The sequence below is a fragment of the Oryctolagus cuniculus genome, chromosome 10, assembly GCF_964237555.1.
Source record: "Oryctolagus cuniculus chromosome 10, mOryCun1.1, whole genome shotgun sequence".
In the NCBI taxonomy this organism is placed as follows: domain Eukaryota; kingdom Metazoa; phylum Chordata; class Mammalia; order Lagomorpha; family Leporidae; genus Oryctolagus; species Oryctolagus cuniculus.
The window spans coordinates 41519285-41538148 of record NC_091441.1 but is presented as its reverse complement, the minus strand read 5'-3'; the positions used below and the strand labels follow the sequence as shown (position 1 = coordinate 41538148).

General features: G+C 44.4%; 1 protein-coding gene across 7 annotated transcripts in view; it reads left to right on the top strand.

The window, feature by feature from the left end:
* The window catches only part of ELP2 (elongator acetyltransferase complex subunit 2), a 41351-nt gene extending 29869 nt beyond the window's left edge, over positions 1–11482 (top strand). For 6 of the 7 annotated variants that reach the window (XM_070050273.1, XM_070050274.1, XM_008261210.4 and 3 more), the window contains 5 exons: positions 2251–2443; positions 4463–4584; positions 7028–7161; positions 7690–7803; positions 11007–11482. In XM_070050273.1, coding sequence (XP_069906374.1) covers positions 2251–2443; positions 4463–4584; positions 7028–7161; positions 7690–7803; positions 11007–11160 — 717 coding nt within the window. In that variant the 3' untranslated portion in view covers positions 11161–11482. The remainder of the gene's footprint in view (positions 1–2250; positions 2444–4462; positions 4585–7027; positions 7162–7689; positions 7804–11006) is intronic. The other variant, XR_011379350.1, reaches the window with a different exon arrangement.
* Positions 11483–18864: the final 7382 nt, after the last annotated feature.

Genomic DNA, 18864 nt, shown 5'->3' with positions numbered 1-18864 from the left:
CCCAGTGGAGTTCTCAGCTTCCAGCTTTGGCCAGGCTGAACCCCACCCCGGTTTTCTTGGGTATTCGGGCAGGTAAACAGTGCCTAGGAGCTCCCTGTCACTTCTTTGTGTCTCTGCCTCCCAAAAAATAATTTAAAATGTCAGCTGTCTATATACATCTGGGTCTATTTCTAGGCTTTATTTTGTTCCATTGATCGTGGTTTTTGGTTTTTTTTTGTTTTTGTTTTTGTTTTTGTTTTTTTTTGAAAGGTAGAGTCATAGACAGTGAGAGAGACAGAGAGAAAGGTCTTCCTTTTCTGTTGGTTCACCCCGCAATGGCTGCTATGGCTGGCACTGCGCCGATCCAAAGCCAAGAGCCATGTGCTTCCTCCTGGTCTCCCATGCGGGTGCAAGGGCCCAAGCACTTGGGCCATCCTCCACTGCCCTCCCAGGCCACAGCAGAGAGCTGAACTGGAAGAAGAACAACCGGGACTAGAACCCAGTGTCCATATGGGATGCCGGCACCACAGGCGGAGGATTAATCAAGTGAGCCATGGCCCCTCCATTGATCGTTTTGATATAATGCTAATACCATACTCTGTTAGAAACCTTGGAATTAAGAAGTAACTGTTTTCCAACTCTCTTCTTACCTTAAGGGGTGATTTTAGTTATATTAGGTTATTTATTTTACATTTTAGCATCAGCTTAACTTAAAGTTTCTACAAAAGTACCTGTAGGAATTTTAACGGAGATTACAGTGAATCTATAGGTTCATTTGAGGGGAATTTTAGCAATATTGGGTATTTTGAAATATGAATGAGATATGCCTCTCATTTATTTGGGTCTTTATTTTTATTAATATGGTGAATTACATTGATTAGTTTTTTAAAAGATAAACTAGTTTTACATTCCTGGAACCAATCCCTGGTTCCTCATACTGCATTATCTTTTTATGTATTGCTGGATTCACTTTGCTAAAATTTTCTTAGCAACTTTTAAATATAATTCATGAGAGATAGTGCTGTGCCATTCTCTTCCCTCCTGTTGGCGTCATCTGATTCTGGCACCAGAGTAATGCTGGCCCCATAGAAATATCTCCTCCTTGAATGGTTTTTGTAGAATTTGCCTTTGTTTAATTTTAGTTAGAATTCTCAAGTAAAGCCAACTAATTCTTAATTCTTTGTGGGATGGTATCTAACAACATAGACATTCTTTAGTAGAAGTAAATAAGGATATTTATCCTATCCAGTTTTTCTTGAGTTCAGGTTGGTAGTTTGCATCTTTCAGGCAGGTTAATCCCATGTGAAATGTCAGATTTACTGGCACAGAGTTATTTGTGACTTTCCTTATGATTTGTTTAATATCTGTGTACTTCCTTATGATGGTCCCTTTCTTGTTGGCAATTTGTGTCTTCTCTCTCCTACCTCCCATCTCCCACTTTTTTTTTTGGTGGTGAGCGGGGCATTTTAGAAAGATAACCATAAGTTGTTGATTTTGTTGATAGTCTCAGAAAGTCAGCAGTCCAGATCGCCTATATTGGTGGCAGGAACCCAACTACTTGAACAATCACTGCTGCCTCCCAGGTCTACATTGGTGGGAAGGTGGAATTGGGAGCCAGGTCTGGGTATTGAACCCAGGCACCTTGATGTGGAACAATATAGAGTAGGTTGTTCCTGTTATTTCATATTCACCAAAAGTGGAAGTCCCTGAGCTTTTTTTTTTTTTTTTTTTTTTTTTAAGACTTGTTTATTTGAGTGATGAGAGTGACAGAAAGGGAGGTTGTCCATCGTCTGGTGCGTTCCCCAAAAAAGCAACAGCTAGGGCTGGGCCATGACAAAGCCAGGAGCCTAGAACTCCATGCAGGTGGGTTCAGGGGTCCAGGTACTTGGACTCATCCACTGCCTTCTTAGGCACATTAGCAGGCAGCTGGATCAGAAGCAGAGCTGGGATGCCAACTGATACTGGATGCAGGTGTCCGAAGTATCAGCTTAATCTGCTATGCCATAATGCCTGCACCTCTAAGCTGTTAATAGCTGAGTATATTTTTCTTATAAAAAGTGAAGTGTTATGATTTTGACATCATTCCTCAGTGAATCATCATTTGTGATCCCAGTCTTCTCTCCTTCCCAGAGGTTAGCCTTTGTGTGTGATCTCTCCTAGGAATTTTTTCCCCTTAAACAGATACATAAAATATACAAATGATGTATTATTTTTAAAAATATTTTCAGTTTACTTCTTAAATAACTTCATTGTTTCATCTCTGTCCTACAGGCAGCTAAGAAAGAACATGCAGCTATCATTCTTTGGAACACTACATCTTGGAAACAGGTGCAGAATTTAGTTTTCCACAGTTTGACTGTCACGCAGATGGCGTTCTCACCTAATGACAAGTTCCTACTAGCTGTTTCCAGAGATCGAACCTGGTCTTTATGGAAAAGACAAGATTTAATCTCAGCTGAGTTTGGTAAAGCAGCTTATCAATATTAAGAAGCTAATGGTTAAGGGAAGTGGAAAGATAACAAGGTGAAGGGCAGCAGAGCCTCCTGGTCGTGAAGCCTTTCAAAGTTCTTAGATAATGAGGAAGACTTGGCCTTGCTTGTAAGGCTTGAATGCAGGTGATCTTTGGGTTGACCTCTGTGATTATGTAGTAAGGAGAGCAGGTGTTCAGACATCATAGTGAAAGAAACAAAAATCTATGTGTAGAAAATTTGAATTTTACAAATGGCTGTAGAATGCCGCCACGAAACCACATAGATGACTCAGGTGAGATGGGATTTTATGGGGCAGGAGCAGTGAAGATGGGTGGATGTATACTTGTGACTGAATAGTTTCTTTCCTCTCTGAAATCTTACAAATATATTTTAAGTTACCAAACTTAGACCATTATCCTTAGCCCTTTCTTACCCTCCCTTGTTACTTTGATAGTGGAGAAGGGTGTGTAGGCATTTATCTGTGGTTCATCTGATCCCTGGGCAAAGTTCTACTCTGATCTTGACATAAATGGAAAAAAACAAGGAAGTAAAAGATTTACGTTGTTGCAGCACTGGCCTATTTTTATTCCCCAATTTTTTAAAAAAGATTTATTTATTTATTTGAAAGTCAAGAGTTAAACACACAGAGAGAGAGAGAGAGTCTTCCATCCTCTGGTTCACTCCCTAGTTGGCTGCAAAGGCCAGAGCTGGGCCGATCCGAAGCCAGAAGCTTCTTCCAAGTCTCCCACCCGAGTTGGGGGCCCAAGGCCTTGGACCATCCTCTACTGCTTTCCCAGGCCATAGAAAAGAGCTGGATCAGAAGTGGAGCAGCCGGGACTCAAACCGGTGCCCATATGGGATGCCAGCACTGGAGGCGGCAGTTTTACTGATGCCACAGCGCCTGCCCCTCCCCAGTTGTTTTTTCGTAGAAAAATTTTACATAGTATCTATATCATGGTGTTTAATCCTGTTTTTTATTTTTCTATTGGTATGACTTGCATACATTTGAATCTTGTGATGTTTCTAGTCCATTAGTTTCTTAAATTTTAGAGAGTGCTCAGGGACTGTAAAACATACTTAGCAATATGTGTTGACTAGTTTTTTCCGTATCAGGATCTGCTATGCATTGTTTACTACTTTAAAAGCTGAAACAGTATTAACGACAACTATATTGATTTGTTGCATCTTTATGGACTATAGATTAATAGGTACACTCTCCTCATAAGCAGTTAGGTTTTACATTCTATCCATATAAGGGTAGATGTTACCTTGTGTTTAAATATAACAAGGAAAATATTTTGAGTGTTTTTTTTTTTTTTAAAGATTTCATTCATTCATTTAAAAGAGTGACAGAAAGAGAGAGAGGTTTTCCATCTGCTGGTTCACTTCCCACATGCCCACAACTGCTGAGGCTGTGCCAGGATGAAGCCAGGAGTCAGGAACGCCCTCTGGGTCTCCACGTGGGTGGCAGGGATTCAAGTATTTGAGCCATCATCTGTTGCCTTCTCAGGATAGCCAGGACATAAACAGGAACTCTAATATGGAATGTGGGCATTGTCAGTGGTGGCTTAACCTGCACCACAATGCCACCCCTCAACCCCTCTTTTTTTTTTTAATTTTATTTTTTAATGTTGGTTAAGTGGTACATTAATATTTTTGCCTGAGCTAATTAGAGAATTTGACTTCTTCCTGAGTATAGTTAAACTGCTTCAGGCTTTTCCCTAGGTGTAAATTGAACCTTTAGTTGAGTTCTAACATAGCTGTCCCTCGTCACTACAGAATGACTAGCTGACATAAAGACCACTTCCCCCCTGTAGGGAAGTAACTGTGTGCCCTCAGCCTTCTGCTGGAGGGGTCAGTGGCCTGGCCCCAGGTTGTTGGAAAGATCAGCATCTGTACATTGATTGGTGGGCCCCATGACATACCATAAACAACACACAGAGCTTTGAAAAGGGCAAAAAAAAAATCTTTCTCTGCTTTGTGAGTGGTGTATGCATTTTTCTTTGATTCAGACCCAGTGTTCAGTCTCTTTGCCTTCACCAACAAAATCACTTCTGTGCACAGTAGAATTATTTGGTCTTGTGATTGGAGTCCTGATAGCAAGTATTTCTTCACTGGGAGTCGGGACAAAAAGGTAATTTTGTTTTTAAACTTACCCTTTTCAAATGTGGGATAATATTTTTACAGGTATGTTTGAGTAAAAAACATTCTGCCTTTATGATACAGCTTAAAAATCAATTTATGTATATTGCCTTCCAGGTTTTCCATATACACACACTGAAAAGGCTTTTCTTGTTAAATTCTAAGTACATTTCTCTGAAATATCAAACATACAAAGGGAAGACTTCTCAGATACATGACTTTCATCAGATGGCCCCAGTGGAAGAAGAGTAGTAAATGGAATGGATTGATACCAAGAAACTAAGAGGGTGGTGGGTGGGGGAGAAGGGCGGAAGAATTTCTAGGGTTTTTTTTTTTTAGTGTTGATTTTTATTACTTTTAAATTTCCATGTATCTGAAAGATAGAGAGATAGATCCTCCATTTGCTATTTCACTCCCCAAATGCCCACAGCAGCCCAGGCTGGGCCAGGCTGAAGCCAGGAGCCCAGAACTCCATCCTAGTCTTCCACATGATGGCAGATGCCCATGTACTTAAGCCAGCATCTGCTGCTTCCCAAGATGCATAACGGGAAGCTGGATGGGAAGCAGAGGAGCCAGGATTCAAACCAGCACTGATACGGGGTACAGGCATCTCAGATGGCAGGTTAACCAGCTGCACACAGCACTTAACCTCCGTTTTTAGTTTTCTGATTAATATTTGTGTGACTTCAGACATTTTTTCCTTATGAATAATTACATTTCTGTTCAGTGGTAGAACAGATCTATGTGTGATCCAAACTTTGATTTTATCAAAACAGATTAGCTAGCATTATATTCCTGGACATGACCTTCATTCTATTCTGTGAAAAACATCCCCTGGCCTGTGTCTTTCCTGTGATTTCATACTCTTTTTATTTTTATTTAAGATTTATTTACTTATTTGAAAGTCAAGAGTTACACAGAAAAGGAGAGGCAGAGAGAAAGGTCTCCCATCCGCTGGTTCACTCCCTAGATGGCCGCAACGGCCAGAGCTGCACCAATCCAAAGCCAGGAGCCAGGAGCTTCTTCTGGGTCTCCCATGGGGGTGTAGGGGTCCAAGGACTTGGGCCATCTTCTACTGCCATTCCAGACCATTAGCAGAGAGCTGGATTAGAAGTGGAGCAGCCAGGACTCGAACCGCCCCCGTATGGGATGCCTGCATTGCAGGCAGTGGCTTTACCCATTACATCACAGCTCTGGCCCCTTCATATTTAAAGTGAACTTTGTTAGCATTTGCTACAGAGCAGAGGTGGTGAGGCAACTTAGCATTTCCTTTCCTCTCCTGGCCCCCTGAAGCCAAAGGCAAGCATGAGCATGGGGTCAGTCAGGTTAAACATTTGTATTGTTTGCCTGCTCGCTTCTTTCCCGGTATTTATTTATCTGTGCTGTGCTGGATGCTGAGGAAGCAGGACTGCTTCTTCGCTTCACAGTCGGGCCTGGCAGCAGGTGGTCCAGCTGGGACTTTCAGGGATATTTCTGGGATGAAGTGGACCAAGCAGCATCCACTGCATGTCCTGCTTGCTTGGGCAGAGCATTTTGCTCAGGACCTTGGTGTGGTCCTGCCTTTTTAAACTGTCGTCTACTTCCCTTGTGACCAATGACATACTCCTGTGGCATGGGCTTTCCAGAGAAGCCTCATTTCTTGAGGGGTATCATCAAGGTTAGGTCTTCTTGATAGGTCAGTTGATTTTCTTTTTTTTTTTTTTTTTTTTTTTTTGACAGGCAGAGTGGACAGTGAGAGAGAGAGACAGAGAGAAAGGTCTTCCTTTGCCGTTGGTTCACCCTCCAATGGCCGCCGCGGCCGGCGCGCTGCGGCCGGCGCACCGCGCTGATCCGGTGGCAGGAGCCAGGAGCCAGGTGCTTTTCCTGGTCTCCCATGGGGTGCAGGGCCCAAGCACCTGGGCCATCCTCCACTGCACTCCCTGGCCACAGCACAGAGCTGGCCTGGAAGAGGGGCAACCGGGACAGAATCCGGCGCCCCGACCGGGACTAGAACCTGGTGTGCCGGCGCCGCTAGGCGGAGGATTAGCCTAGTGAGCCGCAGCGCCGGCCCAGGTCAGTTGATTTTCTGAATAGTGGATGGTATAAAGGAAGAGTCAAGGAGACTTGATTGGTGACTTTTCCCCGAGGTGCCTGAGCCCCTCATTGAGGACACAGCTGATGGAATTCCACCAGATCAGCTAGTTTGTGAGAATAAAGAGCATGCTAGATGCTCCTCTGGCCTCCGGGCTGAGACAGTCTGTCTGCACCAAACTTAGGTGGTTGAGGTCTCCCAGACTCAGTATCTGCTCTGAGCCGTTGAACATCATATGTAAGTGCGAATGCTGCCCCTTTTAAATGCCAGAGCAAATATTGTGTATTATTTGCGCCATCAAAACTCTCTAGCAAATTGCTAGAATCTTTGCAAAGAGAAAGCTTACAAGTGTTATCTGTATTAGGTGGTTGTCTGGGGTGATTGCGACTCCAATGACGACTGCGTTGAACACCACATTGGCCCCTGCTCCTCGGTCCTGGATGTAGGGGGCTCTGTGACGGCCGTCAGTGTGTGCCCGGTGCTTAACTCTTCCCAAAGGTCAGTCTCTGGATGGGGTTCAGTTTGATTTCTTTAAGAGGACTGCTTGGTTTCTCAGCGCATAGTCCTCTTACCATTTCATTTGTGGGTTTGCTTTGCTTCTAAATTGCTGTGGTTTTCAAAGTTTCTTATGTTTCTCATATGAATTTTTAAATTGATAGAACTCAGGGACTCAGTATGGTTAACTAGACCCTACAGATGTGACCTGAAGGTTCTTATTTCACCAAAGACAGATGGTGGTGCTTACTCCGTAACAAGCATCTCTGATAGAACAGGGGTCCCTGTGGATAGCAGGGGAATGCTGGCTGCTGCGCTCTGCCAGCTGAAGACTAAAGCTGCATGTACCCTCTGTAGAGAGCAGGCTTGTTGTGGGCACAGAAGACAAGTGCAGCGTATCCTGGGCTGACACCTTCAGAGTCCTTTGTAAGCCAGGGACACGTGGGACCCTGTAAGAACTACTTTAAAGTGATGATGGAGAGAAAAATCCATGCCAAATCAATCACTGCCTTCCCCTTCCCTTAAAAACAGGTATGTGGTTGCCGTGGGATTAGAGCGTGGAAAGATTTGCTTGTACACCTGGAAAAAGACTGATCAAGTTCCAGAAGTAAATGACTGGGCCCGCTGTGTAGAAACAAGTCAAAGGTATTTACTTCCTGTTTTTCTTCTCATCAGATTAGATAAAAATGTTTCATGACAGATTTTATGTCTCATTTTCACAGAGAGGAGCAGAAATCTCCCTCTGGGATACTTACTACTGAGTGGTACTGTGTTAGTACCACTTGAAAGTGATGTTTGTTAGTATGTTATTTTGGTTTTTAGAAGTTCACTTGGCCACGTTGCTTGTTTACATAATACTGTTCTTACAAGCAACAGAGAGATTTGAGAAGAAAGTGGCTTTCATAATGGTGTGTTTTGGAATTTGATTAATTAATTAATAAAGTTGAATTTAAAAGGTTTGTGATGTTTTGAAGTGTTTTACAGATCATGCTTTGGTATGTTATATAATATATATATTGTTGTTAATATATATATTTCCTTTTTTTAAAAACTCATGATTTTTTTCCCCCAAAGAAACCTTTTATTTAAGGAATACAGACTTCATGCATTTCATAAATACAACTTTAGGAATAGAGGATTCTTCCCAGCGTACCCGCCCTCCCACTCCCACTCCCACTCCTCTTCCTCCACCTCCTCCCTCTCCCATTCCCAGTCCCATTCTCCACTAAGATCCATTTTTTATTAACTTCATGTACAGAAGACCAACTCTGTACTAAGTAAAGAGTTCAACAATTTGCACAAAAAAATCCTGTTCCTCAATAGTCAAGAGAAGTTCAAAGTCGTTGCATCTTGAAGTTAATTTCACTTCACTTTTTTGGAAACTTATGAACTTTTAAAAAGCACCCAAGAATGATACATCTTTTGGGTGCACTTAGACATAATTATAATACAACTCTTTGAGGATATAATATATTTTATATATATTATATTATATCACAGATGGTGCTTGTTTCCTTGTGTCTGAGCACTTCCCCTCAGTAACAGTTCAAATTGCTGTGTGGCCCTCAAAGCCCTGGGACTGACTTTCAAGCACAGCAAGTGCTCTGTAGGCTCCATACCGTGGGCACAGGCCTTTGCCATGTGAGCATAGGTAGAGCACCTGCTGTTTACAGCCTCCCCCCACCCCCACCCACTTAGCAGGGATCTTTTTTTTAAAGATAATTTTTTACTTGAAAGGCAGTTAGGGAGAGAGATCTTCCAACTGCTGGCTCACTCCCCATATGGCTCCAAGAGCTGGGACTGGGCCAGGCCGAAGCCAGGAGCCTGAGCTCCATCTGGATCTCCCATGTGGGTGGCAGAGGTACAAGCACTTAGGCCATCTTCCGCTGCTTTCCCAGGCACATTAGCAGGAAGTTGGACAGAAAGCAGAGCAGCCAGGACTGGAACCGGTGCTCCACTATGGGATGCTGGCTTTGCAGGCAGCAGCTTAATCTGCTGCACCGCAACGCTGGTCCCACAGGGGTCATTTTTAATCTACTTTTTAAAGATATCTAAACCTACCAAAGTCACTAATACCAGTAGGTATTATATTTTCTTCAACCTTCATTTATCCATACCATTTAAAATACAGTTCAAGGGTGAAAAGCTTAATGGGAAAGGAATTTGTGAGGCCACATCTTTTGAAAGATATGTCCTCTGGTGGAGCTTGTCTCCGTATTTACCTAACACATTAGTGCTTCTTATAATTGTTTAGATTCTGCTGTTGTACTCCTCCCTTCTTTCCCACCTTGTGGTGCTGAGTTTAGCTGTTGAAATGGTTCATTCTATTGGCTTGCTGAAGAGGAAGAAATACAATGAAATTTCATATTCCAGGCACTTGAAATCTTTTTTTTTTCCTGCTCCTCTGCCTTCTCCTGTCCTCGTTTTACTCTGCCTGTCCACAGAGCTTGCTGCCTAACCTGGTACCCTGATTACTTCCATCTGGGCCCCAGCAGTAGTCCCTTAGAAAGCACAGGAAGGAGGCAGGTACAGAATTTGGCGCAGAGGGTTACACTGCCACCTGTGTTGCCAGCATCCCATATCAAGGTGCTGGTTCAGGTCCCCACTGCTCAGTTTCCTACCATGCTCCCTGGAAGATGGCCATGTACTTGGGCCCTGACACCCATGCAGGACATCAGGATGGAGTTCCAGGCTCCTGGCTTCGGCCTGACCCAGGGCTGGCTGTTACGGCCATTTGAGGAGTAAACTGGCTTGTGGAAGATCTCTCTGTCTATCTCTCCTTTCTCTGTCACTCTGCCTTTCAAATAAATGAAATAAATATTTTTAAAAATCAAATTTGTCCTTGCCCCTGTATCCACGTGGGAGACCTAGAAGAAGCTCCTGGCTCCTGGCTTTGACCTGGCCCAGCCCTGGCCATCATGGCCATTTGGGGAGAGAACCTCTGTCTCTCCTTCTCTCTCTGTCTCTGTCTCTATCTCTATCTCTATCTCTGCCTTTCAAATAATTGAATAGAAATATTTTAGAAAAAAAATCAAATTCATCCTCCAACGAAGGTGAGTTCTCACTGAGAGCACTCATGTCATAGTCTGCATGATATGGAAGCATTTCCTTTACAAGAACTTCTGACAACCTGTGGCACAGCAGCCTTGTTAGAACCTTCCAGGGTGACCACTTGGAAGGGACCTCATTTGGTTGTGTGTGTCCTGGTGGGCAGATGTTTAAAATGTGCTTCATTACTTCAAGGTTATACTTCATTCTTAGCTATGTATCTTGAGAGGATATCTGGTGACAGGATCTCTCAGAATCTCAAAGTGTCAGTTCTTGTGCTCTGCTGTTGTTTTCAGCGTTGACTGCCTTGAAATCTACTTAGATCGTTCACTTTACTGCTTTTTGGCTTGAGTGTGTTCAGTTGTAGGTTGGATTTGTAGAGGCTATTGCACTTCTGTAGAGAGCTATTACGAATCTGCATGGTAGCATTCCAGGTAGGGTCTTGGGGAGACGGGGAGCAGTGGTGTGGTTGTCTCGGCCCAGGTCCTGCTGTTAGAGGTCACACTGAAGACGCAGACTTCTTTCCTGTGCCGTTTATGAAATCTTTCACCTTTTTCTGTACTTTTTATTTCTTTATCTGAGAGACAGGGAGAAAGTGAGGTAAAGAAAACTCCCCCCGCTGGTTCATCCCACTGGTGCCTGCAGTGGGTAGGGCTGGGCTAGGAGCTGAGAACAAGCAGCAGTTTAACCCATTGTGCCACAACACCAGCCCCGTAGTCATCAAATTAACAAGTAGTGACACCTAGTAAAATATTCTGTGGTTATAACACATTGATTTCATGGTTTTTCTTTGTTTTCAGCCAAAGTCATACGCTTGCTGTCAGAAAGTTAAGCTGGAAGAACTGCAGTGGAAAATGTGAACAGAGTGAAGACGATGCTGACTGGTTACACTTTGCCAGCTGTGGCGAAGACCACACTGTGAAGATCCTTAAAGTTAACAGACGTGCACTGTAGTGGGCTCATAACTACGTGCTGACTTCAAAGACTTGCCGTGTAAATACATAAGTCAGCAGCAGTGCTTATTTGGATGCTGGACCCTCTGATACGTAGTGAGAGCTACAGAGCCTTTTCTTATTACGCAGTGTGTACACACACACACACACACACACCCAGAATTTTACCCGATCTTCAGAGATTCTGGGACCTGTAGACCTGCTTTTATGTATCCCTAAGAACCTTTCTGTTCATTCTTCATCACCAGATTTGCCTGATTTTGCTATTTGGGGACTTTTCATTTGCTTTAGTCCTTCTGTGTTGATAAAAGAAGATACCTGAAGATGAGTGCTTTATAATGAAAAGAGATTTATTTGACTCACATTTCTGCAGCTCCAGGAGCATGGGGGCTGCTCTGCTTGCCTGTGGTGAGGGTCTTGGTGTGGATGGCATCACAGTGGCATGTAGAGAAGGAGGTCACATGGTGAGATGGAAAATAAGAGAGAATCAGGGGGAGGTGCCAACTTCCTTGTAACAGCTTTCTCATGGAGAATACACTCCCATGAAAAAAGCACTAACTTCTCTTAAAGGCTAATCACTTCCCACTGGACCTCACCTTTTAAAGGTTCCAGCACTGGGGCCAGCGCTGTGGCATGGTGGGTAAAGCCACCACCTACAGTGCCAGCATCCCATATGGGCACCGGTTCAAGTCCCGGCTGCTCCACTTCCAATCCAGCTCTCGGCTATGGCCTGGGAAGGCAGTGGAAGATGGCCCAAGTCATTTGGTCCTTTCACCTGGAAGAAACTCCTGGCTTCTGGCTTGAGATCGGCACAGCTCCAGCCACTGTGGCCATTTAGCGAGTGAACCAGTGGATGGAAGACTTCTGCCTCTCTGTAACTCTGCCTTTTGAATGAATAAATCTTAAAAAAAAAAAAAAAAAAAGAAAAGAAAAGAAAAAGAAAAAATAGTTTGTCGCTCCCCGTCTTCGTGGAGGAACGACACAGGACCCTGCGTTGTTCTTTCATCTGCTCGGCCCTCCCCGGGTTTGCTGCTGGTTCTTCCCGGGTTGGCTGCCGTCCCTTCCACCTCCGTGGAAGGGCGGTTCCCCCTGCCACATTCCCCACTTCCACAGGGGAGCGGCACACCGCCGGCCGGCTCTCTCAGGGGCTGCACAGGTGTTCCTTCAGATAGATGTTCCCCTTAGATGTTCCTGGTGCATGTTGTCTCTCTCCTCCTTTATAGTCCTCTTCCGCCAATCCCAACTCTGCTACCCACACGCCAAGCACGCTGCTCTCCTCCAGTCAGGAGCAAGATCAGCTCCTGCAGCTTGTCAAGTTGGTGAGAGGCAGCTGTGTAGAAGCTGTACGCTCCTCTCCCAGCGCCACATTGTGGGAGAGCAGATGCATAGAATAAGTCTTAATTCCAGTAACAGTATAGTCCGAGTTGCTCCCCACAAGTGTTGTACTAAGTATACTAACTCTTTAAAAAAAAATGATTTATTTATTCACTTGAAAGAGTTACAGCCAGAGAGGGAGAGACAGAGAGAGATCTTCCCTCCTCTGGTTCTCTACCCACTGGGCCAGGCTGAAGCCAAGAGCTTCATCTGGATCTCCCACATGGGTTCAGGCGCCCAAGCATTTGGACCATCTTTTGCTGCTTTCCCGGCACAAAAGCAGGAAGCCAGGTAGAAGTAGAGCTGCCGGGACTCAAACCAGCACCTTGATGCCAGTGCTTCAGGCAGTGGCTTAACCAGCGGGACTACAGTGCTGGCCCCATTGGTGGATTTTTTTGCCATTATCACACAATAGTTTGCCTCCAAAGGAGTTAAGTGATGGTTTACATAAAAGTTTATGTAAAATATATAATATTTCTGGTCCAATAGAAATAGAGTATGAGCTACATAGGAAATTTTAAATACTCTAGAAGCCACATATTAGAAGTTTCTCTTAATGACACATGTCCTTTAATACAGTATGCCCCAAATATTAATATATCAGCATACTGTCAGCCTTCTGTATCTGGGTTCTGCACCATGGTGTTAACTAACTAGATTGAAAATATATGGAGGAGGAGGGGTAGAGGAGAGATAGTGTTTGTATTGCACATTTACAGGCTTTTTTTTCCCTTGTCATTATTCTCTAAACAATATAGCAGAACCATTTACATACAGCATTCACATTATGTTAGGTATTATAAGTAATCTAGAGATGATTTGAATTATATGCAAGGGAGTGGGCATTTAGCCAGGGGTGAAGATGCCTGCATCACACATCAGTGTACTGTGGTTTGATTCCTGGCTCTGGCTTCTGACCAGCTTCCTGTCAGTGCAGACCCAGGGAGGCAGCAGTGAGAGCTCAAGTCATTGGGTTCAGGGCTGCAGCCCAGCCCTGGCCGTTATGGGCATTTGGGGACTGAACAAGTGAATGGGAACATATAGGAGGATATGCATTGCCTGTGTACAAATACTGCACTGTCTCATAAAGGACTTGAGCATCCACAGGGAACTCTGGGACCAGTCTCCCACACAAATGGAAGGGTGGCTACAATCAGTGAGCTATTTTGTACTGCAAGCCTTTCTCAGTTCAGACTAACTACATTTCAGTCGCTGCAAAGCTGCATGTAGCTAGTGACCATGTATATATGGCCAGTGCAGTTCTAGACCATTGCATCTCTAAATTGCCGTTAGCTCCGTGTGTGTGTGTGTATGTGTGTGTGTGTGTGACCAAAGCAGTGCGCCCCTGAGCTTGCCAGTCTTGGACCAGCATGCCCTGCCCTCAGGTACTGTTTCCTGACACAGTGTTCTTGTTCTGACTGTGGTGGATGCAGGATTCCGGAGCAGATTCCATGGACTGACCCCCTAAGCTTACCTAGAAGCAGGCCTTGCTTTGGAAAGACTGAGTTTCCAAGTTGACAGTTTTCCCAAGTTGCCTTGAAGCATCTTCCTCAGCAATAAGTAATCACCTCTGTAATTCACTAAGTGTGCAGAGGGCTAGCTGTATACACTTGGCCGGTCTGCATTGTAATTCACGTATATTGACCTGCTATGGGAGTGTCTTAGGAACCATATTGTAGCATGTAACACCTAAAGCAGGAAGACAGTGGGAACTTCAGAGCAGCTGAGGAGTATCTCAGGATTCCTGGAATGCTGTTCCCTTTACCATCTCATTTCTTGGCTCAGTTCACAGCACCAAATGTCCAGCTGAGGCCAGGCAGCAGCCAGCCTACGTGGCTGCTGTTTTCTAACCTGTACAACTTTCCTAGAAGGAGGAGAGGTGATTGGGTTGTTCAAATTACCTTGGACAGCAAGGAACCAAATCACTACTCTGTCATCCCAGGAACCACAGTGAAAATGGAATTAATTATTGATTGCAAAGAGAAAATGTAAGATTGGAGAGAGATTATGCAAATTGACTAAACTGAAAACACAGAATCATGCTCTTTTTAACTTGGAAATCCTGGCCACCCACTGTTATCATGGGGAGAGATCGTCAGATTAATAGCAGGATTTCAACAGAACATTAAAACCAGAACAGAGAAGTGCTGAGCGGAGTTGAAGAGCGATTCTTAGAAGGTGAGCTCGGGCGATTACAGGGAATCTGGGACCACAGCCAGTGTTTCTGTGGAAGATGGTTGAAGACCCCAATCTGGCTCTTAGCAGATGGCAAGATAAAGGTCTATAATGCAGCCCTTGTTACCTCATAACCAAAATATTTTCTCATAAGCAAAATGACCAAAAATGGGCCCTTTTGTCTGCCAGGAAAAGTGTTCAGAAGTGAACACATGTACTGTGTGTGCTTAGGAGACCAAATTGCTCATTCTTATACCAGTTCAGAATGACTGAAAATAAATGTTAGACTATGGCCATCTATATATATGCTGAAGTGTTTCAGGGAAGTTTACAGAAGTTTGCAACTTACTTTGAAATACATAAAAACCATGATTGCTGGATAATAAGATGAACACTCGAACCTATATGTGATGGAACAAGCCCCATAAAAAGATTAATGGTAGCTTCGTACCATTTGTAATGCTCAAAGGACATTAGCCACAATAGCCAAGAGACGGAAGCAATGTAAGCGCCCATTATTGGGGGCGGGGTGGAGAGATGGATCAACAAGAGTGTGGTATGTACTAAGTAAATAATTTTTTTTTAATTTATTTCTATTTGAAAGGTAGAGTTACAGAGAGACAGAAGGAGAAAGAGATCTTCCATCTACTGGTTCACTCCCCAAATGGCCGCAACAGCTGGGGCTGGCTGGGCCAGGCTGAAGTCAGAAGCCAGCAGCTTTTTCCGGGTCTCTTACATGGGTGCCGGGGCCCAAATGCTTGGGCCATCTCCTACTGCTTTCCTGGGAAGATTAGCAGGGAGCTGGAATGGGAATGAAACATCCGGCACACGAACTGGCACCCATATGGGATGCCAGCATTGCAGGCGGCGGCTTAACCCATTATACTGCAACACCAGTCTGATAAATAAAAGAGATTATGACATATAATACAGTTGAAACTTGAGGACCTACCTTTTGCTGACTGAAATAAGCCTGTCACCAAAAGACAAATACGGTACTGTATGATTTCACTTACATAAGGTAAATAGAATGGCAGTTGCCAGAGACTGGGAGGAAGAGATGGTGGGTTGTTTAATGGGTAGAGTGTTTCAGTTTTGCAAGATGAAAACTTTGAAGGTTAGTTGCGCAACAAGGTAAATATACTGAACTGTACACTTAAAAATCGTTAAGATGAGGGCAGGTATTTGGCATAGCAGTGAAGCTACTGGTTAGGTTGCCCATATCCCACATTGGAGTGCTTGGGTTCCATAGCATCTATCTAGCTTCTGTTTCCAGCTTCCTGCTTATGCAGACCCTAGGAGGTAGAATGATGAATTCAGGAAAGTCAGGAGCTAAGGCCAGCCATAAAACTCAGGCACTCCAATATGGGTCCCAGGTGTCTCCCAAACACCTGACCCCCAAGTGTTTAACAGGTTAATCTTCATTGTGAATTGCCAGGAGGAGGTTCTGTCTCACAGCAGTTCCCAAACAAACTCAGAGCCCTGGCCCATAAAAAAGGGTTTATGATGGTAATGGGTATATGGGTAAGAGCTCTATAGTTCTTAATCCACCTGCTTAATTTTTTTCATAACGGGAGAAAATGACCTAAAGATGCTACATTTGAATTGGAGCTGAGCTAACACAAGGCTGCTGCTGCTGGGGAGCCCTCCCTCCCTCTGCTCTCTGCCAGGTGCCTACTTCTAGGGTTAACAGAGATGGGAACTTGAAGGGGCAGCTGGGCCACTGCAGATGGAAGGCCAGGGTAGAGGTCTGGGCCTTGGTTCTGATGTTTGAACAGACCCAGTCAGCAGTACCTCACTGAGAAATGGGTCCTACAAAACTGCAGAGTCAGAAAACACGTGGTTCTCAGGGCCTGGGAGTGGGGAGAGGAGTTAACTATAGAAGACAAAGGGTGAATGACCTGGTCTCTTTAACAAATAAATTATAAGCAGAAGCAGCAGCCTATAGAATAAAAAACACAAAACCAAAAAAGCCTCACTTTATCTGAAAGGCAGAGAGAGCAAGAGAGACAGAAACAGAGATAACTTCCATTCACTGGTTCACACAACAAGTGCCCACAGGGCTGGACCAGACCAAAGCAAGGAGCCCGGAACTCCATCTGCATCTCCCACATGGGTGACAGGGACTCCAAGTACTTGAGCCATCATCTGCTGCCCCCCAAGAGGCTCTTGAGCAGGGTTCTGGAGCTGAACCAGGACTCAAACCCACACACTCTTCTATGGCATGAGGGTGTCCCAAGCAGATGCCTACCGCTGTGGCAAAGGCCCACAGCCTGTAGATTAAGAGATGAGACATGTCAGTCCAGTACAAGGTATGGGCCTTGTCTGCATCCTGATCTGAATGAGTCAACTTGTAAAAGAACAGGGGGCCATGTGCTCAGCAGAGAATTGAGAGTTTTACTCTGGAAGAAGGCGAACAGTGGTAGTCTCACTTAACAAAATGGAGCCAACGCTGTGGCGTATTGGGTAAACTGCTGCCTGCAGCGCTGGCATCCCATGTGGACACCGGTTCCAGTCCCGGCTGCTCCACTTCTAATCCAGCTCTCTGCTATGGCCTGGGAAAGCAGTAGAAGATGGTCCAAGTCCTTGGGCCCCTGCACCCACATGGGAGACACAGAAGAAGCTCCTGGCTCTGGATCAGTGCATCTCTGGCCATTGTGGCCATCTGGGAGTGAACCAGCAGATGGAAGACTCTCTCTCTCTCTCTCTCTCTCTCTCTCTGCCTTTCAAATAAATAAATAAATCTTTTAAAAAAAAGAGAAAGTAACATATTTATAGATTGTCTTGAGGATTAAGTGAGCCAAAGAGTAAATAATATTAGTCTGGTGCCTGGGATCTAATAAAGCAAAATTTGTATCTGTCACTATCATAATTAAAACTTCAGCTCATGGTACCTGCATAATCCTTTTATTAGTCTCTAATTTCAAGTATTCTTTCTCTAAAGTCCATAGTGTTTTATTCTGTTTGTTCTTTTATAGAAATTGTCACTTTCTATCTTTTTTAAAAAAGATTTATTTAGTTAAAAGAATTACAGAGAAAGAAGGAGATGCAGACAGAGATCTTCCAACCGCTGGTTCACTCCCCAGGTGACCACAATGGCCAGGGCTAGGCCAGACTGAAGCCGGGGGCTAGGAGCTTCATCCACATCCTGCGTGGGTGGCAGGGGCCCAAACATTTGGGCCGTCTTCTGCTGTTTCCCAGACTATTGCGACTGGAGCAAATGAGACACAAACTGGCACCAATATGGGATGCTGGCATCACAGGTGGTAGCTTTACACATTGTGCCACAACCCTGGCCCCAATCACTTTCTGTCTTCTATTTGTATATGTCTTTTTAAAAAGATTTTTAATAGTTTTTTTAAAAGGTTTATTTATTGATTTAAAAAGCAGAGTTACAGAGAGAGGCAGAGACAGAAATATCTTCTATCTACTGGTTCACTCCCCAAATGGTTGCCATGGCCAGAGCTGTGCTGATCCAAAGCCAGGAGCCAGGAGCCAGGAGCTTCTTCCAGGTCTCCCATGTAGGAAAAGGGGCCCAAGCATTTGGGCCATCTTCCACTGCTTTCCCAGACCACAGCAGAGAGCTTGATCAGAAGTGGAGCAGCTGGGTCTCAAACCAGTGCCCACATGGGAGGCCAGCACCACAGGCAGTGGCTTTACCCGCTACGCCACAGCACTGGCTCCCTGTGTGTGTCTTAAATATACATTAGTGCTTTCTGTTGCAGGAAAGTCATCTCAAATAGACACAAGAGTTTATTGCATCACATAACTGAAAAAAGTCCCGTGGTGGGATATACTTCAGGTGTAGTTTGATCAGGATTCCATTTCCCTTTCTTTAATTCTCTCAGTGTCATGCCACACCAGCTTTCTTCCAAGGCTTCTTCCCTCCCTCATTGCTTTCAGAGGAATGCAAGCAGGTCCTGAAATTGCATATTTCCTTTTTATATCAAAGGAATGACCTTTAAGCATTAAATCTGTAACTACTCTGATCAAACCATCCCTCAACTAATCATAGCATAAGGAAGAAAGCCACACACTAAGTGGCTTGGGCCTACCCATCTGATGTAAGACAAGAACATGAGATGACCTCAAGGCAGAGATGGTCCCATGATGGCTGCCCAATGTGTGCTGGTTTTTCAAGGCAAAATCCAAAGGC